Source organism: Lates calcarifer, linkage group LG7_1 (assembly GCF_001640805.2).
Source record: "Lates calcarifer isolate ASB-BC8 linkage group LG7_1, TLL_Latcal_v3, whole genome shotgun sequence".
Taxonomy (NCBI): Eukaryota; Metazoa; Chordata; class Actinopteri; family Centropomidae; genus Lates; species Lates calcarifer.
The window spans coordinates 6,576,926-6,599,185 of record NC_066839.1 but is presented as its reverse complement, the minus strand read 5'-3'; the positions used below and the strand labels follow the sequence as shown (position 1 = coordinate 6,599,185).

Sequence of the window (22,260 nt, the reverse complement as noted above, 5' to 3'; positions counted from 1 at the left end):
GTTTTCACTCAGTGAAACTATTTATTCTTCAAAGCTTGCAAAACAAAATATATTTCATCAAGCCATTAATAATACAGTGTTATCAGGCATAACATCACCCATAGTATCTCAAGAATACACAACTGTGCGCACACACACATTGACTTGTGGTGCTAATTAGAAGATCAGAGACAAATTATACTACACTAAATTAGCTCAAAGGCTGACAAATTTGCCTGTCTTTCTGACTGCAGTGTGTTTGTGTTTCAGGCATGTATTCCTGGTTTTCGGAGGGTTAACGGAAATCTGTACAACGGAGTGTGTGAAGCTTGTCATTGCCATGGGCATGCAACACAATGCCATGAGGTTACAGGACACTGCCTAGTAAGATGATTAATTGGTTTTTGTCCATCTGTTTCATCATTCTGAGTTAATTAAGAACTCAATTTGAGCTCTAATTTGATTTAATGTTTTTTTTTTATTTTAATTAGCAGTGAACCAGCATATTTTTCTTATGGAAAAAAAAAAACATGACTGTGCATAAACTGTTGAGAAGAGTTAATCGCTTTTCATATTTACAGATTGCCAAAAGATGATACTAAAATAGAAAAACAATATATTTTTGAAAATGCACAGAATATTTCAAGCAACAGTATTTATTATTTAGATAGAATATTACTTGGAAATGCATCAAATATTGACAAAAATTCTCATTTAAATCATAAAGGTGTTGCCCCATTTATCATTATTATGGTGTAATGGTAAGTGACTTGTCTGCAATGAATTAATGAGCTGACATTTTTATTTTAAACCATCTACTTGCCCATGTTGATAGCATTGATGGTTTTTAGATGAATAGTTAAGAGAAAGAGCCCTGGACTGCTTGTATGTACTGGTCAGTTTACAGCTCAGGGTTGACCATAGATATTGTAGAGAAGGATGATGTTTGTGTTTCTGGTTTTAGATTTTGATCTTAACATCATTGTGTTAGTAAAGTTTTAGGTTTGGGGACTATATAGAGCTGAGGTGGGGGAAGGAAGCAGCAACTACTGTGACAGCTTTAAATGGAAGACACATACCCTTTAGGCCCAGTAAGACACAAATCACAAACATGACTTTATTTGCAAAACATATTCCTTGGCATTAATTTTTATTCAAGAGACAAGTGGGGAGTTTTCTCTTTTATCTTCCTCAATTAACTCCTTTTTGGGGTCACCATCTAGTGGCCATTAGAGGAACTGCAGGGTGAGGCAGTTTATCCTGGCTACACATATACTCACACATACACAGAAACACAAACACACAAATACATACACATTCTCAGTGCACACATACAAACACATGCATGCCAACCTGCTCATGTGCATCTGCACACACACACATCGTCACTCCCCAGTCTACACAGTGCCTCAGGCTTAAGCTGTCAGTTAGCATCAAACTAAATACACACACACTATTACACACACCAGTGCATGCACGTGCGTGCACACACACACATTGAGAGAGAGTTGTGGGTTTTGTATTACCATGTTATGTTTCATTATAGATGAGGAGGATGCTGGGATATGTCAGAGAGAGAGCACACACACAAAAACAGGCAGACTCAATCTTTCTCTCTCTTATATACACACACACACACACACACACACACCACACACACACACACAAACAAACAGACAACTTGACAGTCACTTATAGATGCACATAAACACACACACACACACACACACACACACACACACACACACACCACACACCCACCCCTCCCCTCCCTCCTGTATACATATTCATACACAGTGACAGGCAGACAGGCAGATGCACACACACTCCTTCCCTGAGGACTCTGTTCTCGGGCTATAGTTGAATGACTGAATGATGCCATGGTCCTATAGGTTACCACAGTGCGTGTGCGTGTGTGTGTGTGTGTGTGTGTGTGTGTGTGTGTGTGTGTGTGTGTGTGTGTGTGTGTGTGTAAGGATGTGTCTCAACAGTGAGGAGACATTTGATCTGAGAAGGAAACGATCTGGAACATAACTGACATACACACACGCAAACGTGAACACTCACTCAGTGTAGCCACACAGAACTTCAACTGTTGCAGCAGGACATAGAAACAAGTGTGTGTAGGTGTGTGTAGTGTGTAGGGCCAAAAAAGCAGATGGACAATCTCCCCAGTAGGAGGAATACAATTTAGTCTTACTTTAATTGTTTATATGAACCAGACTCTAAAATACAAGAGAAAGAAATCTCAGATTCAGCATATTTTATTCTGCTACATCAGACCAGTGACATGTCATTTAGAGAGATAATTTTCTGTTAACTTTAAATAATTATTTGATGTTCCTGTTGGTAGAGGCAGAGCTGTAAGGCAAGGCAGTCAAAATAAGACACATGTCATGAACCATTTAAACTGAACTTGCAGTGTTGCAAGTGGTGTTTTTACATTGTATTACTAGTTGATCACATTGAAGCTGACTGACAAAACAGTCACAGTGATTAAGATGTTTTAGACAAGGTTGGTAGATAAAAAGGGCCATGCTGATCCTTTCGCAGCAGAGATTAATTTATAATACTTGATTATTTGTAGTTTATAGCTTTCATTACCTAATGTTTTTACCTAAAATGATACAACTGATGCTATGGGATTAATAATGGGATTAATATACCTGTTTTTGTTCAGGTTCTGTTGTGTTTGGGAAAAAAATAATCAACTAGTAGAAACAAGAGTAAAGAAAAAAAATAGTAACAATGCTAGATTTCTTTTTGCACAGCTCTGTCAGAAAACTATTAGTTTTCCTCTATTTTCCAACTATTAATTTATTTTTAAAAAAAAAACAGCAGGAAAATTGATAAAAGTAAATAAACATCATGATGATTAGTACTTAGCACCAAAGATAAAGACAAAGCTATAAGAATAAATATTTTTAGAAATTAAGATTTTGTAGTTCAGAATTTTCATCAGTACTTAAATTTGTTGATAGATTCTGAGCTACTTTAGTGACCAAGTGTTTGGTTGAGATTGTACCAGTGAGTTCAATGTGCTTGGTTACTGTGGTAACAAAATGTGATGCTAATCCTGAACCATATCATTAACCTTGACCTCCTCAAGATTGTTCCCCTTGCTGCTGTCTGCTTGATAATAATTTGATTTGACAGCTTTATTTAATAACATTAATTTTGTTTTTGTAAAAATGTATCAACAAATGTCTGCTCTCCTTATTACTGAAACCCTTGTGCTGAAACCCTTGAGCCTATTAGATTTTACCTTTTTAACCTTTAACCTCTCAAAGCAAAGTGTGACACTAATCACTATTTTAGCTCTTAAGTTTTATTCTCAGTCCCAGCTTGCATTTTATCCTGCTATTAACTACAAATTAACTTAATTGTGCCTCATTATTCAGCGTCATCATTATTTTAGGATGATAAAAGTGGCTGTAGCTCTGCCTGCCTGTGCTCAGCATTTTGCACAGTACACTGCGTTGGAGACAATGCAGAGTCAGCTTGTACTATCGTAAACATTGTATTGGATTACTTATTTATCAAGGTTTACTTGCATTGCAGGAAAACAAAAAAAACACATGCACTCCAAAAATGTCAATCAGGATTAAATTCAGTCTGAAATGTAGAATTAAAAATGTACATGTGAAAAAGGGTTATGTTTTGTGTCCAAGACATTCTCAAGACTGATGAGACATTTTTTAAAACAATTTGTAGAAACTGAAATGAGAACAGTGTGTTAAAATAAATATGTTTTTAAAAAGTGATGGGACAGCTCTTAACCAGACTAAATTATATTTGATTTGTTATAACTTGCAAAAGCATGACCTAATATAATAATAAAAGCAGTGGGCGTTTAAGACAGATTTTCATCACTGCAGAAACTGATCCCCTCATGACACTGGGGTTAACAGATCAGATGCTCTGTTTGCCAAATAGTTGATTTGTTCTTCTGACATAACTGAACTTCAACCTGTGTGTCTCCTTCAGGACTGCTCCCACCACACCACCGGCCCCCACTGTGACACCTGCCTACATGGCTACTATGGTAACGCCACCCGTGGGTCACCTGCAGACTGTCAGCCCTGCACCTGCCCACTCAATCTTCCTAGCAACAAGTAGGTTCTGAAGACGCTGGGGCTAATGCCGCCATGATGACACAATTTAATCAAATGCCTCAATTTATCACTGCTGACCCCTGTGACTCTGTGGCCCCAATCTCTCTTTTTGACCTGTCTCTTGATAATGTTCTTTTCCACTCTCCTCTCCTGACACTACATTTTTGTCTTTGAAGGAAATCACCACAAATAGAAGCTTCATCACTGTGGGTAGGAGTATAATTGTAATAACATGAAGGGAAGTATCAACACCACAGGTAGAAGCATCAATATAACTGGGGAAACATCATCCCTGTGGGTGGAAATGTCATCACTGTTGACTCTGGCTACAAAACTTAACACAGTAGCAAACCCAAACCTCCCACAAGTCATTAAGGTATTTAAAACCTTTTATCATAGTGTATCTCTTGTATGGGCCACCGCTCATGCTGTGCCTGTTTCACAATCTCAAACCGTGCTCAAGTTACAGTATATATCTGCTAAAATACTGGGGAGATGCAAAAATACTGTCTAACCTTAAACATTAATAAAATATTCACTTATCAGAGTGTTAGCAGTTTATAATGAACAATGGAGCAAAGGAAAAAAACAAATATCACACAATCACACACACTGACATCTTCTCCAGGGTTAAGCACAGCAGGCCACTACACTGGTTTACTGAACCAACCTCTAAGTCACATACAGCCATGCACTGACCCAATGGTAACACATACACATATATATACATATATCAAATTTGCAGTTATTTCAAAAGTAATTGATAACTCACTGTAGAAAGAGTTTGGACTGGTGCAATCTCTTGTTTGTCCTAGAGAAAGCCTTGTTTAGAGGGTTGCATTGGGCCCACTCTTCCTGCTGAAAGGAGTTTAATCTAGGAAGCATGCAGACCTTGTACGAATGTTATGCTAAGCCAGTTTGATAAAAATGATACCTACAGATAATTCTCCACCAAGGGCTTTTGGAGAGTAGGTGAAACATGCCAGACAGTATTTGTTGCATCAGAGATCCTACAAAATGGTGAAAGTTAACAATGTCTGTTAAACCTGCAATAGGTTTTGTCCACTTGAGTGCAAGTGGACAAAAAAGTCACATTGTTGTCACATTGTCATTTAATACATTCTTAATTTAGAAATACTGATTATATTTATCCAAAAGATAATGCCATGGAGACGATATGTAAGCGCTGGTTAAATTAAATATTAAAATATTTATGTTAGGTGCACAGATGTCACCAGTATGGGCACACGCACACAGGCAGCAGCAGCTGAGAATCTTCATGCAGTCATGACACGTCATGTCCAAAACTCTCAGAGCTAAAGAAAGACACAACTCTCTCTCACCTCTCCCCTTCTCTACCTCCTTCTAACCCCCGCAGTAATAATAGCTTGATGGTGCTGTGCCTTTCAGCCCCTCGAAATAGCCGTCTAGTTCCTCATATTCACTCAAGCCAATCACTCAAATAGGCTGCCAGCCGGCCAGTCAGACTGTTGTTAGCAGTAATGCCTAACCTCTTATGAACATCTGATAAAAGAGATGTCCATATTAGTTTTAGCACAGGAAGCAGGGTAGCAATTTACAATGAATCAATAGAAATCTGTTTAGCCCTGGAATGCTGTTCCTCTTTATTTACGCACAGGCTTAATTACCCTGCTGCAAGGAGGTTTTTTATTGTTTTTATTTGTCTGTCAGTTAGATCTAAATCTGTTTAATAGATTTAAGGGAAATTTGGTTCCTTGGTCGATTATCTATCCATGAAGGTCATGTCCACCTAGACAGATTAATCTCCACTTTTATTTTTCTTCCAAAAAATACTTTTTTTTTCACAAGTGCTCTTACAGAATTTCTTCCAAACTTTGCTAAAGCATATTTGATTGACCTTGAAAAATTGCCATAATACCTGGGCACACACACACACCAACTCTGGGCAGAGCTGCAAAATTTGAAATTTCACTTATAGGTGGCTCTACAGCAACATAACAAGTAGTCATTTGTGTGGAGTCACTTGAAATTTGTACTGCAAAAAGTTGTATATATAGGATTTAGATATTCTCCAAAAATCTGCTAGATTGTCTATTATTATTTGTATTTTGATGCAGGTCTGAGTCAGATGCAGATTAAAAGATTTAAACAAGTTCTGTTATTAGAGTAACTCATGTGGAGGATTGTGCTGTTTTGGCAGATCCCTTTTCCAAGTACTTTCTTGTTGTCTGTCTGTCTTGAATGAAGCCAAGGCATTCCTGTCTGGCTGATTTATCATTGACCGGTTTATCTTCATGATGTAAAATTGCATATACCGTGACAGAGGATTTTCTCCATATTATCCTATCCGACAGTAGCAGCATATAAAGTGTCATGCTAAAGTTTCATCTTAACTTTACACACATTCTTGTGTCACATAATTTTCCCCATTTTTTTGAACATTTTGAAACCATGACTTTACCAATGCCCATGATTAGTACAGTTGGTTTTATGCAACCATTTATGCTTTATGTACAGATATAATCCATTGTATAAAGCAGTTGGGTGTTATTTTATATTTTTTTGTTGATTACATGATCTTGCCAAACCAGCTTACTTGTAACTCAGTGAACCAGCTCTCAGTTAGGGTGCCAGTCAGTCAGTCAGCCAGTGAATCAGTCTGGGGCCTGGAACCTGAGCCAGAACTATCTATAGTTTATGGAAGTGGGAGGGTGACAGAATGAGGGTAAGAGACTATCGCTTTACTCTGTCTCTCTCTCTTAGTTCAGTGTAGGCTCAGCTCATAGGGAGGAAGAGAGTTTTCAAAATCAGGATTGTATGGAAGTACAGACATGTGGGTGTGAGAAAGGGAGGAAATTAAGTGTGTATGTGTGAGTGTGTCTTTCATTGTGTGAATGTGAGGGCTGGAAAGTGAAAGTAGGAACCCGGGTCTGTTTGTGTGTGTGTGTGTATGGGGGGGAGAAACATGGCCTTAACTCGCCTTTGTCCTCTCCTCTTTCTCCTCTTTCTCCTCCCTTACTCCATGCTGGGACAACACTACCGAACTCAACAACTTCAACAACAATTACAACCACGTCGTCACGGCAACCACAATAGCTTCAGCCCCACCTGCCACCTAGGTGAAGAAGGGGAGTTACTATGCGACCAGTGTCAACCTGGATACACAGGACCACGATGTGACAGGTAATGCACACACCGAACATGAAAAGCTACACACACATAAGTATGTTTATTGGCCTAATTGCAACATCTGTAATTATGTGTTCATCATTAAAAATGTGAATAAGCAATAATCTTAAAAAATGAAGACCACTGTTATTGTTTTCTTTCCTTAAAATGACTATTTGGGAAATAAATTAGGCCTAGAGTCAGCCATTCCCAAATGAAAACAGACACTGCTGCTCATTAACTGGTTTTTGAGGACTTCATGTCCCACTGTCCATCCAGCTTTCTGTCCACACCACACTTATTAGTTGAGTGACATTCTTGTTCCATTAGCTGTGAGCTTTTTTTTTTTTTTATACTAACCCAGGACTAATGAGAAGCCCCACTCTGGATGCTAGTCTTGTTAAAACTTCAGGCTATACTGTCATGTGGTGACGCAAACTGAGTAAATATAGTCTTTTCACCACCCAAGCTCACTGCATGTTCTGTATGGAAGTGAAACTGCCCATAGCTGAAATCATGAGTTAGAATTCAGTATCTTTTACCTATAAGTATGATTATTGTTTAAAGATTCAAGTAATAGAAATTCCAATGCACATAAGACATGTCTAGAATGTCTCTATTTATTAATAGTCATATATGATTACAAATCTGTGAGCCCCTTGCAGCCATTTGTTAATAATACAGATACAAATTAATGATCTGTTAAAAGTACTCATAGCTTTCTCACCTTCTAAGCCATCAAATCTGAAGTTATAGTAATGCATGATGACAAGAGCATAAATAAATGATATATTAAACTTGAGCTACAACTTATAAACTTTGTACAAAGTGAAGTGGCACCTAAATGCCAAACAGATTGATTTATAGGCACATTGAATGTGGATGATACTGACATGATTACATCAAAACTAGGTCTGGTGCAGAGTCAGTGGAAAGAGGTGCTCCAATTTGAAATAACTAGATGTGAGGTTTTGACTGCTCCTTTTATGGCCTTCTCATTTGCAGGAGACATATATGTCTCCTCAAAGTGTCGGCTTGATTTTCTCATGGTTTACCATTGAAGGCAACATTGCAGTGAGATAAACTACCTTATGGCACACTGTACCTTACTGTCTGCGGTGGACACCGTGTCACTACTATGATGTGTTTATCCTCTGTCACAGAAGTTTGAATTTCTGCAGACTGTGCGTCACCTCCTACAAGGAGTCAGTTTTACTTGCCGAGAATAGCAAATAATAATAGTAAATCATGAGCTGCTTACAAGTTGAATTTCAGTTTTGTTATGTCTATCAGTGTTTGGATGGGCATCTACACTGATAATATTATAACAGATCTAATCTCAAGGATGAAACATTGTGCTTCAAACAGGTGCTCAGTTGCAGTCATACAGGCCTTTGCTATTTGTTAGTTAAAAGAGAGTTGCTTGTGGACACAGGCCTCATCTCACTGGCCTGCATAGTCTGCATGCCTCGCCATGCTGTCCACAGCAGAATCTCTCTGTCTGCCTTTTAGTCTTTTTATAAACCTCATTTGCCAGTGGAAAGCTAACTGACTCATTGTCTGTTCATTTTTTAACTCACTGTCACTGAGAGGCATCTGCACTGCACCACAACACAGTCATTGACAAATATGGCCCAGCACTCAACCAGTACAAGTTGACTGGTCCACCTCAGTTTCTAATGTTCTGCCCAGTTTATGGATTAATGTGTATCTGTGTGTTTTAATTCATCTTGATGTGTGACAAAACTCCAACAATATTTGACAGACTCTTTGTCGAGTTGTCTTTTCTAAATTTAGACTACAGTGCTTGTATGTTTGTTTTGATGAGCGTGTGTTTACGGAATTCATCAGTCCACATACGTTCTTTATATTCACGTGTGTATGCTGCTCTGTTGCCATATGGTGCATCTAGTCATAGAGAGAGGTAAACAGCTGTTTGCTAAAAAGAGAGAGAGAAATAAAGAGCGACTCTGCCGCATTGACTCAGAACACATAGGGGCTGGTATAATGTTAAATAATATTTTATTACTAATGACAGTATTAAAGAGGTAATCAGCAGTTGGTTGGTTTCTTGTTCTATTAGCGTAATTGATACCTGCTATGCACTACCTGCCATTACACTTCATTATCTACAGTGCTTTTGTTGTTGTTAGTGGTAATTAATTGTAATGTGCCAATTTGTCTGTATTATGGGCTTTAACAGAATAAGCTACTCTATTCCTCCCATGCTAATAGACTATCCACTCACTGCTAAGTGATTCAGCTTTTCAATTTCCTGTCCATAAACAGCCATTTAGAATTTTGCTGAAAGCAAATTAATGCAGCTGCCTAACAAATAAGTCAGCTAAAACTCTTTTGAGTCATCAGTTGCTGTTTAGTGTCGTTTGTTACTGGTGTTTCAAAGGTATTTTACACATTCATTTGACTCTGACAACACATTACCCTCTGTCTGATGGATATGATGCACTTAAATGAATCGTCCTTTCATGCAGAGAAAAAGACTACATTGATGGTTACAGTTATTGTTATATTTATTGATATTAACATTAACAGCCTTTAAAATTACAGTCATGCCAGGTCAAACCTCAGTGATAGGACGACCCTTCAAATGGGTTAGTAAGAACTCAGAAATAGCCATTACTGTGTAAGCCAAGCAAAAAGATGAAACCTTGCAAGGGGTCACACAAGTAAGGACTCCATCTCATGCCTGACAGTTACCTACGGAGCAGCATTACAAAACCTGCAGTAACAACAACAACAACAACAAAGCCAAGGCCAATATCCACCCAGATTATTTGTTATATGAGTACTGAGGTACACAGTTCCACTATGGCCCAAAGTTGATTCAACAGTGTGATTAGGAATTAGGATCCAGGAAAAAAAAAGTTACTTGTCATTAGTGCTAGTGTTATTAAATTGAGTGTTGGAGTAGCATCAGTTTAGCATTCCTGAAAGTAGTAGTAGTAGTGGTAATGGGCACTGTGGCTTTAATGAACGTTTCAGTGTCTTGTGATCTAAATACAATTAGAAAAGTTGGTGAGGCACAAGATATAGTTTCATTTTAAAGATAAGAAAATAATGATAATAATTATTTAGCAACTGCCCAGAACCTTGATAAATGAGTAATGATTTTTTTTTAAGTTGTGATGTAGAATAATATTTTCAGTTAAAATCATTAAATTGGGACAGGAAGTTAGAAGTGTAGTTGATTTTTTTTTAACAGTTTTTGAAGTTTTAGAAGTGTAATTCAGTTTTTTTGGGAGGGAAGATTGATACTGTATGTCTGGCGTAGAGAGATAAAGGATTGAAAATGTGACGGCTTACCATATTTAACATAAAAACTTGTACTTATCTGCCTCAGTCTTTGTCTCTCTCACCTCTTCTGTCTCTTTATTATACAGTATAACACAAAGAACTGCAGACACAAATGTATTATAAAGGCAGTGGTGAGTTATTTGGAATCAAATGTTTCATGGGAAATTACTGTATTCTATGTAAGATTTGCAAATAGTATTTAAAGTGACTGAAAACCTGGTTCAGTAAGATGTATTTCTCTAGAACATTAATTATTTGTGCATAAATAAGCAAGAACGAGTTAATCATCCTTAGGGCTGGAGAGCAGGGTTAGGGTTGTTATAAGTTTGTAACACTGAGCTTCACAGCTTCATTACCATTGTGTGGGCCTGTCATTATACTTTAAACAACTGAGTCCAGAACATTTGAATCCAGTGAAACACAACTCACTGAAATCTTTCATGTTAAGTAACCAAAACTGTTCCCATCCAAGCAGAGGATTTTGTGTTCATTGCTCATTGTAAGAAGCTGCTTGAGGAAAAAAATAGGGCACCTAAAGTATAAACAGTTTTACATGTTGGCACCACCAGACAGGCAGAAAAATTTGAATGTTAAGGACTTCAATATCTAGAGGGAGAGGGAAAGACAGAAATTTGAAAGTCTGTTTCATTAGGAATAAGTGCTGATACCTCCACAGCTCCTTTCACTGACTGAGTGCAGCAGGTCACAATTGTTCTTTGAATACATTGAGGCGATTTAAAACTGACTGATAAAAGTTTGTGCTTTGGCAGCCTCAAGTCAGCCTCAGCTATTGGAAAATATAAGTTTAAGTTGTATTGAACCAAAAAATAAGACCTAATTTTCCAGCATTAATAATCATATATTTAAAAGTAAATACAAAAAACCTACAAGATTTTTTACTTTTATATTTTAGAATCCCATTTTACTTCTTTAAAGCAACCTACCCCAATTTCTATTTTTAATAGAAAATATACAGTAGCAGCTTGATCACAAAATGCTTTAAAATTATGGAGAAAGAGACTGTCTTCCCCTGGCGCCGACTCCCCATTTATAGCACTAAAAATAAAAGAACATGAGTTTTTTATGTTCCCAACCCCTCTCTCTCCTTCTGTAACTCTGTACCAGTTGCGTTCAGCGTCTACTTCCTGTACACTTTGATAGTTTTGACCAGGTGTCTGGCCCCCCAATATATCTCCTTCAAGCAGGCTGGACTCTCCACTATAAATACCTTCACTTCCTCTTGAGGCCTAAGTAACTACACACACACACACACACACATGGTAACAGTATGGGATAGAACAGAATAGAATAAAAGTATGAGTTTGTTTTGGAAGTAAGACTAAATACAAATGCAAACATATATTTTCTCCCCTCCTCTCATCAAAAACAGAGATTGCTGCCAGTACAATTTCCACTTGACTAGAAGGATGTACTTGTAGCACTACACACAAACACCAATGGAAAAACACACGTACACACACACAGCCAGACTTCAGCAACATGCACATACACACAGAAGCTAATAAACCAGTTCTATTGAGTACCAAGGAGGGTCAGTGGTAATAATGGCTGGCTGCTCTTGACTCTTTCCCTCCCTCTGTCCTTTCTTTTCCCTCCTCTCTAAATTCAATTCTCTTTTCAATGTGAAGACCTTTTTCCCCTGTCTCCATCTCTCCTTCTTTTCCCCTGTTCTCTTTCTCCCTCTCCATTCTCCCCTAACTCTCTTTCTCTTGCTTTCTCTCCATCTCCTATTTCATCTCAATTCCCTTTTCAGCCTGTAGAGCTTTATTTCAGCTTAGACCTGTTTTTATTTGGTTTCAGTGGCTGTTGTCACAGTGCTGCACTTTCAGAACACTCTAAGGTTAATATATTTTGCAGCGTCTGGACCTTTTCTTATTATTAATCAAATCATGAGTTGAGAGCAAATTCTTTTTTGTGGAATTGTGTGTCAGTTCACATGTTGTTGCCATCATCGAATGGTAACCCCCCCCTCAAGTGGGGTGGGGGTTAACAATTTTTGTTTCTATGAATGATACTTCTTTCACTTTTTTTCACTAAGCATAAAGAGCTTGACTAATAAATCCATTTTTTATTTTTATTTTTTATTGGAATTGACAGTATCCCAATTATGTTCAGTTATAGACAAAGACATCAATCATATGTTTCAGATAAGAACAGATAAAAATAACCTCTAAAAGACGTGTGTTATTTCTTCACTTGGATTTTGCATTTCTAGTAATAGCAAAGTAGCATTTAGACATTTTTCCATCAGGTATATAAATGTTGACTTATATGAATATTTCTTATTTGAGTAAAACCTTGGCAGTCTGTTGTAAATTACCTGTTTTGCCTGAAGACACTGAATCTCATTTAAAAAATAAAATCTCTATTAAACCTTAAATAAATTTTCATGTCATATCTGTTGATGTTTGGTTTGGCTTTATTGCCCTCTAGCTCTTTGTGTGTATATCTATGAGTTAATGCCTATCTGTATATGAGATGTGAGTGTGTGTTTAATATGAATTATACAACAGGTACAGCCAAGTAGTCTCAGTGGTCATAAACATGCTGTAGCAATACTGGTAATTCCTATGGACCCACCTAGATCAGCTTTATTGCTTGTTTATTCGATGATGGCATATTGGTTGCCAGCTCTTTTGGGATGAGACCTATACTTTAATTAGTGATCTTATATTTGGAGAGCTGTGTGTCCTTGCCATACACAAACTGGAAGTTGAGGTAAACATGATTTTTGATCATATTTACCAGCTGAAATCTGAGAGTTGTTTTCTGTAGTTGTGAGATGCAAAAGACAGTTGTGCCACTACTTAAAATTTCTTGCACACCACAGCTGACAAAAACTGCAGGATCATCCCAAACTAAAAATATGTTGTGAGAAAGAGAATAATAGGATGGCATCTTGTTCCTCCACTATGAAAGCCTACCAGCTGGGATGGTGATCAAGTGTTGAGGTACTTTAAAGCCCCATGTGTAGAATTTCATGTGAGTATAGAACTTTTTGATTGCAAGTTTTTTGTGTGTAGAAAAATGAGGCAGTCCTGGTTATCTGTGGGGGCGGGTTAGTGTGTTTTTGATGCTACCATTAGGAGTTGCCAGAAGAAGTCAGAAGAAAAATCCGAGGTAAACCCTCATCTGGCCTGTTTACTGCTTCTGCTAACATGCATATTTGCGATGTTAAAAAGGAAATACTAGAGCTACTTCCAAAATCTTATCTCTAAAAACTGTTCAATACTTTGCCCAGGCAACAGATAATGTTTACAGCACATCCAATATCAAACAGCATTATCACCCTGTTTCTGTATCTCTCTGCTGCCTCCTAGATGTTCCAATGGATACTACGGCAAACCCGCTGTACCAGGAGGCTCCTGCCAGCCCTGTGATTGCCATGGCAACCTGGACTTATCCATACCTGGCAGCTGTGATCCAAGCACAGGCCAGTGTCTGCGCTGTCGCCAAGGGTATGGTGGGGCAGCATGCGACAGTTGTGCTGATGGTTACTATGGAGATGCTATCACAGCAAAAAACTGCCAACGTAAGTAAACCAACTAATGACAATTATCAAAAATAAACAAAGAGATAAATACATGTAAATCTATCAGTAGTTTTGATTTGTTGCTTTGTAGTTGGAGTGACAGTTGGAATATTCAAATCTGTTGTATAGTCTCTTTCAGGCCCATGTATTATAGCAAACTTAATTTAAAGCAACATTATGTAACTTCTAATTGAAGATATAACACATTCATTATTTTACAAATTAGAAGTTAAATCATCAGGCAATAAAACTCATCCAAGCTCAGTTTGATATACTCAGGGATTTTGCTGTTATAGCCGTACTTGGTCTGGTATGACCAGTAACTTATGGTGGCTAATGCTAGTAAATATTTGATACATACTGTTGTGTAACTGACATTACTGAGTTAGTTTGCTGACTATATTTCTCTTCTTGTGCTGTTGTTACACTACATGTAGCATTTAATGTTATTATGTAACTGACACCACACTGGCTGCTTTTCAGCAGAAGTGGAATGGTACCTTATAGTGCATTTTTACTATATAAGGTTCTGGTCACAATGTTAAGAGTTTACTCCTGACTTTAAGGCTCCTATTTGTAAGATCTGAAAATGTAAAATTTGCAACTCTTAGTGATAGTGTCAAAAACGACACTGCATGCCACTACAGTAGCTGGGTAAAAGCAGCCTATTGACTAAAGCAGTTTCATTTTCAGAATAATTGTAAGGTGCTGTAACATATGAGCTTCAAGAGAAAACATCATTTACTTTTCAATGAATCATTATGAAGAAAGCCTGTAGTGCAGCTTGTATGTCTCAGCAGACGCATTACACTGAAGAGAAATACTTCCTCTGTGAAACTCAATTTTGTCTAAATGATACCTTTAATCCTTTCACTAAAACACTGAGTAGATAGTACACCATCTGGAGTGTGTGGTGTGTATGTGTGTGACTGTGCATTGTCAAGCAGCTGTGCTAGTAGGAGGTGTGATGTCGGAGCGGCCCACTGACTGCCAGCTGTGTTTAAGAGTGAGAAGAAAATAACTATACCTGTACAAAAGAGGAGCGGGAGACTGAACAACAGAGGAAGAGAGAGATGGCAGTGAATACAGACATACAGATGGCGCTTGTTTGTGAAAATCTTCATTAAAACCTGTGCTGTTGACAAAAACAGTGGCATTAGCAGAGAGGTAGGCAGAAAGACCGATTAACAGATAGACACCTCACATTGAACGATAGACAGGCCGACCGATAAATAGACAGATAAAACCGTCAGACAAGCACAAAGGCAGGCAGACAGGCTGACAGACAGTATTAATGTGTATTTGATAGTTCATTGTTCTGTAGTTGTTTCCCCTCTCCACCCAGCTAAATGGTTATTGATTAATCAGCCTGATCTATTGCTCTCCTACAGTGCTGATCGGCTGCTCGTGTCTGGGAGATGGAGGGTTGTTATTGATCCTGTACGAATGACAAAAGACCACCAGGAATTATTAAAACACAACAACTCTCCCTCTCCTCTCTCTTTCTCCACCTCTGTCAGTCTAGCGCTCTCTCTCTGTCTACCTCGCTCTCCCTATCGTTCCCAGGCTTAATGAATTTTATTGAGTGGAGCAGGAGAGTTCAGGCTGAGTCCATTTGTGCACTATTAGACTGTAAAAATCCTTTACTTTTTCTTTTGATGTCAGAGTTCCCATCTGCAGCCATTTTTGCTGCAGCCATTTTGTGTCTCCCACTAATAGTGGTTGAGTTTAATTCAGTCTGGGAATGGAAAATGGTTTCGTTTTGAAAGCAAACTTGACCACAAAGCAATTTGTCTGAGGAATAAATTCAAGAAAATTAACTCCTCTGACCATTTCTCACTTGGGGAAAAGTTGTTTGCAAGTTGTTGAGTAAATGTGTAAAATGCATTGTCACACATTTGTCCAATCACTGGAACAAAGTGGATATGTAGTAATTCAATAACGTAATTATGCTTCCTGTGTGTCTGACAGTTAATGAATGTTTTGTAGATGCTTCATACAGTAGATCAATAAACTCTTTGGGGATCTTTGAGAAAACTCACAATTCTAATTTTACCACTCTTAATGGTCTGTCTAGTTCATTCCTCTGTACTTAGGCTTTTTTATGGGACTGATAGGCCCCAAAAGGTAGTAAAAAGTCTGAACCAACATGCACTCTTTTTTGTCCTGAGCCAAAGAAAAATCAATGCAGAATTTAATCAGTCAGAAACAATAACAACCTGAATTTTTATCACGGTGTACAAGTGTCATTTACAGTATAAACTGCTCATCTTTCTATGATCTATACTTTAGCTGAATAAGTGTTGTACTTGCACTTACTTTCTGTGTATAAGTGCGAGTAAAAAGGAAGAAATGGGTGATCTGTGGAGACTACCTTCATCAGATTTTTATCCATGATGTGGTCCAGACTTTTGAGAGGTCCAGGGCTTGAAGAGTCACAATGGCTTGAATCCTAGCTCCTGAATTCTGAATGTGAAGAGAAAATGAGGAACACTTGCACTTCACTCGACACCTTCTTTTGAGATTTGTGCAGTCAAACAGCTTAACCCTGAATTCCACCACTTGATCTGCTCAGTGGTCAGTAGGCACTTTAAAGTAGCATTTGTGCAGGGCTGCTTCTAGGTGACTGTATGAATAGTAAGCACGGGGGTACATAGAAAGCAGGATGTGTACTCAGTTGAAATCCTCTTAATAAACACAGATGAAAATGTCGAACAGATGATTATATAAACCAATTGCTGTGGACGTAAACTGCTTATTCCTATAGAAATAACAAAAAGGAACAAACATACATGGTAACAGCAAAGCCAAGAAACACCTTTGCTCTCAAAACAACCCCAGTTCTTAATGGCATAGATTCTACAAGATGTTGGCAACATTACTTTGAGATTCTGGTCCACGTCGACATAATTCATCACATAATTTCTCAAGATTTGTTAGCTGCACATCCACATTCCACCACACAGATTTTTTACTGGGTTCAGATCTGGTGACTGGGGAAGTCACTGACATATACTGAACTTATTGTCATGTTCATGAAACACGACAAGTCACTTGAGACCATTTTTTCTTTGTGACGTAGTGCATTATAATGTTGGAAGTAGCCATTAGGAAATGGTAAATTGTTGCCTTTAACAGATGCACATGGTCAGTAACAAAACTCAGATAGGCTATGGCAACCAAACAATGACTGATTGGTATTAAGAAGCCCTAAGGGTGCCCAGAAACTATTCCTCACACCATTATACCAGCAGGTTGGGTCCATGGAGTCATGCGGTTAATGCCAAATTCTGATCCTACCATCTGCATACCTCAGCAGAAATCCAGATGCATCAGACCATGCTACGTTTTTCCATTCTTCATCTGTACAGTTTTGGTTAACCTATGTCCACTGCAGCCTCAGATTTCTGTTCTTGGCTGTATCTACAGGGCTACATCTGCAAACGGTGGTGGCAGAAATAATGATGAAGTAGATTCTATGGCAAAAAAAATAAAACAATATCTTTAGTTTTTTTTCTGACAGAGTACCACAAAACCTCTTTGTGCTGCTGCTTAGCAAACAGAAAACAGATACTAGGCAAGTAAGTGACATTTTAATTCATTTATTATACACTCTTCCACTTTCTGTCACTTTGCTTTGTCAGGCTTCCAGACATATCTTAACAGCTCATTCTATAAGAGACAAAATCCACTTCGGTGTTGTTTACCTTGAATGTGCACTTGGTATATACTGTAACAAGCTTATACTTAATAGACTGTAAAACATGCAGACTTCTCACCACCACTCTACACACCACTGTAGTGCTAATGATATGGAGTAGATACACAATAACCACTCATACAGTTTGTTGACATGACAGACTGCTGATTACTGGGTAGCAGAACATAATGTATTTCAACTTGCAAAAAATTGTTGTCTTCACCATCAAGGCCAGCTCTGAAAATAAAAAACACACAACAAAAAGCAACATTTTATCCCACAAGAAGGCTTGCATTGTAGCGACTGACAGAACGGAGTCCAGATGGTCCCTGAAGGGTGAAACGGGGGGGTTAGAGACTATGTGTGAGAGACTGTGAAACAGCAATGGACATATATGTGCATGTTTTCCTGTGTGTTTAATCAGGCGGTTGTGTGTGTACATCTGCATGTGTGTGTGGATATGTGGGTGTGTGTGTGTGGGAGAACATGCATGCCACCTTGCATTTGTATGTGAAGCAGAAATCCATGTATGTTGTGTACCATTGTAAGTGTGTTTCTGCAGATTTCTGTGTGTGTGTTTGTGTGTTTGGACATCTGTTGTACCCCTCTCTCTCTCTCACTTTCCCATCCCACACTCAGGTCTGTCCTTCTGTCTCTTTTACATCTAAGAGGAGAGAATGGCAGGAGGTACAATAAGCTACGAATATGCATGTGTGTCTATGTGATGTGGTGTGCACTACTAATTTCTCGAGAAGGTGCATGTTGTTTTTTGTGCACAACTTTGTGTGTGTGCATTGTGTGTGCTTCTGACAGCCCATCCACCAGATGGGAGCTGTGATGTTCAAGCTTTTAATTGTATATCTAAGGGGTTGATTGGCGTGTGTGGGTGTGGTTTTTTTTCCCTAGAATGATTTAAACACACAAAGTTAAGAACAGTTGAAGTCATACAAAATATCACACCTAGAGAGAAGAGATGTGAAAGGTCGTACGTGGGAATAAGTTTTTATATTTTTGGAACTAACTCATTCATAGACCATAAAAACTGCACACGTGACAAAGGCCATAAGCTGAATGTAATGCAATCATTTTCAATGCCAGAGAGGCAGTGAGAGATGAGAATCTCTCAGTGAATATACTGTCATTAAGAAAGGGAATGAATTCTCCAAGTGACTCAAAGCAACTCCTTCATTTTGAAGGAGACTGGTTCACTAACTGCTAGTCTTGTTTTTTAGGGATTTTTATTCCCTTTTTTGCAGGTGGTTTTTTAGCTTTCCTGTGCATGAGGAGCACCTACGCTTGTGCACTCTTCGTCTTTGTCTTTACTGCACACCATTTAAATCAGGGCAAACAGGCAGAGAGATGAGAGGAAATGAGAGTGAAATGTGACAAAGATCTCCAGCCAGACTGAAACTGGGGACATTGTGGGGCATAGATGGTTTCTTAACCCCTAAGACGTGGGAGTGCCACAAATCAGGGCACATTTTGAATTACTCTACACAGTTCACAGCTGTGTTTTGAGGCATCAGCAGAACAGGGGAGCTTCTCTTTAGAACACAAGGATGGTCGAGGCACACTGCTTTGTTTTGACTCTGTGGAAGGCTGGTTGTGTGGCAGATGCGCAGTGTAGCTTAAATTTTTGGGTGACTCTGCTCCCTTTATTGTCAACAGTATTTAGCCTACCCATGCATCAATAGAACCAGCTTTGTGTTTAATCACTGTCAGACTCAAGCACTGCTTCCTCCAGTTTGTTGCGCACTCTTCATCTTTACACTTTAGGGTCCACAAATTCCCCCAAAAAGTTTTCTCTTCCAACCAAAAGTTTTGTATTCACATATCACTGAACTGTTCAGAGGTGGTAAAGAGGTTCACTCATTGTTGGTGACTGCAGCTTTGTCTGAAGTGAAGACTCACAAGCTGCTTTCCAGATTTCCGCACCAGATTTTCATCAGAGCAAACATTCTCATTCTCAAATAATTGAAAATGTGTTTTTCTCTGCTGTAGCCTTGTCATTTAGACTCATACTTGCTCACACTGGTTTTTGAATGAAAAAAAAAATAATCTGGCAAAACTAAGTCAGCCCCCTACATGGAAGAATCTATTTGGGCAATAGAAGATTTTCTCTCGAGTGCAGTGAGCAGGATATTAAAGTGCATATTTACAGCTAATCCTGAAGAAGACCTTAAGCAGGATCTGAGCTCTTATCCATCCTGCTGTAGCATGAAGTAAACATACTCACCAACTTGTGTTATTGATAAAGACAATATGTGTTATATTAGTTTGTCCTTTATGTAGAAAAACTATAATAACATTAGGAAATTATCATTAATAAAAATATGCTATCTCCTCTCCTCTACTCTCCTCTCCTGCAGCCTGCCAGTGCCATACTAATGGCTCAGTATATGAGGTGTGCAATAAGGAGACTGGACAGTGCCCGTGCAAAGAAAATGTGGTTGGACGACAGTGTGACGAGTGCATGGTAAGTATTTTAAGAGATGCCAGTAGTCATTCCAGGTGTTACCTATATGTGTTAACACCATTTCTGTTTAGACTTAATATGCATTTATTTTGCACATATATTGTATCAATTTGTTGTAGTCTTGCAATATCATATAGTGTCGAATGATTTTGCCCCAATCTCATCTACTTTGACTATGCTCTTATCTGTACTACACTTTGTTTCTCATGACTTTACATCAAATGTGTTTTTTAATTTACCAACAATATGGTGGGTATCTGATCTATGTTACTTCAAATTGTAATTTGCAACAATTACGTGACACTGTTCTATAAATGAGATAATTATTATGAATTAAGGGCCTTTAAATCGTTGTAACCTGATCACTGTCCTGCAGAAATCAATCTGCTATGTGTATTTCAGTTTTTATTATGTCAGCTATCAGGCCACAACAGGTGAAGCCTGGAAGACATTTGGGTTGCAGCATTATATCAGTATGTCACACAAAACTGCTGTTATGTATTATTTAAAAGGCCATCCATAGTCTACTACTCTATCTTCTCTGCTGTAAGTTAGTGACTGTTATATCATTAACAACTCTATAATTGTAATATTAATGCCGTGATTACGACGATGATGAATAGGGTTATTTTTATCACTTAATTGTTTCACCTCTTACACTTTCTGTTTGTTGCTCATATCTGTCCCCTCACTCATTCTCATTGGTTCCTTGTCTACCCCCACTCCACCCATCTGCATAATGATTGGTCCAGCCTAACTGCTGGTGGGATGCTGAGCGTCAGGAGTGTATGCCCTGTCGCTGCAGCCCTCATGGCTCAATTTCTCAGCGCTGTGACGTTGAGGGGCGCTGCATCTGTCGCCCTGGCTTTGTGGGCCGACGCTGTGACCTGCGTCCGCCAAGGTTACGAGAGGCGAGAGACAAGGAGGCCAGTGGAGCGCGTTCCTATTGACACTGTGCAGCAGAGATGGGGAGGCCCATCCCGCACGGGGGGTTGTCCCAGGGGGGCCTACAGGCCTAAGACAGGGGTAACACACACTGCATGTTGATTACAGTGGTGTGTTTTCAAGTAGCATGGGTGTGATTCTGTTTACTTGGTGTGCAAATTTTTTTTATAGATACAGAGACATGCATTGCCAAAGGAACACTCAAACTTAAACAGGTTTAAAACGCATCTTATGTGTTTGTTCTTGTGGATGTCATGGTTTTGGGGCCTGGATTTTTTAAATTTTGCATGGATAGGGAGGTGTTGTGTGCGAGGATTTCACTACCATGGCTGTTCGTTTTTTCTGCGAAATACCTTTCTGTGCATGATGCAGAGAAACAGACACAGAATGAGCAATCTAAAACACATTCTAACACCATTTTGACAATGAGACATCATCAAAAAATGTGACTCAAGGTGTTCATTGTTGCTGAATTGGTGTTGTAATAAAGGCCATTATTTTTCGGCAAATCGTGATGTTCATGATTTTTTCTGTGGTAGCCACTTTTGTTTTTCATTTTCAGCTGAACTGCACCACATTAAATTATTAGAAAGATTGTAAAATTGGCTTGGCTGACACACAGTAGCTTAAGGGATGGTTTGTGAATGTCTGGGTTGAGTCTGATGAACCAGCATGCACAGCATTGTGTTATTTTCCTTAGCAGCAACAAGGAGGCATTTTCAGAATGCCAGGTAGCTTTCAAAGCTCTAATGCACTTTTTAGTTTGCTTCTAAATTGAAGAAAAAATACATTGTAAAAAAAATTAGTCATGTCATGTTCTTCCCCCATTATCATTAAAAGACTTAAAAGACTGACATCTTACCCTGATTGTTCCTCCTCTTTATTTAGTCTTCAGAAATGAGTCCTACATCTCATGTTGTAACCTGCTTGTTTTCACACTGTTTGGGTGTGTCTGCAACTCTCATGTTTGCATTTCTCGTGTCAAGTTTACGGTCTATTCTCGCAACAATTTAAAAATGCCCTCCTG

At 38.5% G+C, this 22,260-nt stretch overlaps 1 protein-coding gene across 1 annotated transcript in view; it reads left to right on the top strand.

The window, feature by feature from the left end:
* The window catches only part of lama2 (laminin, alpha 2), a 180,227-nt gene that overhangs the window by 74,018 nt on the left and 83,949 nt on the right, over positions 1-22,260 (top strand). The window contains 7 exon segments of the mRNA XM_051071796.1: positions 250-363; positions 3,967-4,094; positions 7,173-7,259; positions 13,901-14,112; positions 20,182-20,288; positions 21,041-21,181; positions 21,183-21,314. Of these exon segments, the coding sequence (XP_050927753.1) occupies positions 250-363; positions 3,967-4,094; positions 7,173-7,259; positions 13,901-14,112; positions 20,182-20,288; positions 21,041-21,181; positions 21,183-21,314 (921 nt within the window).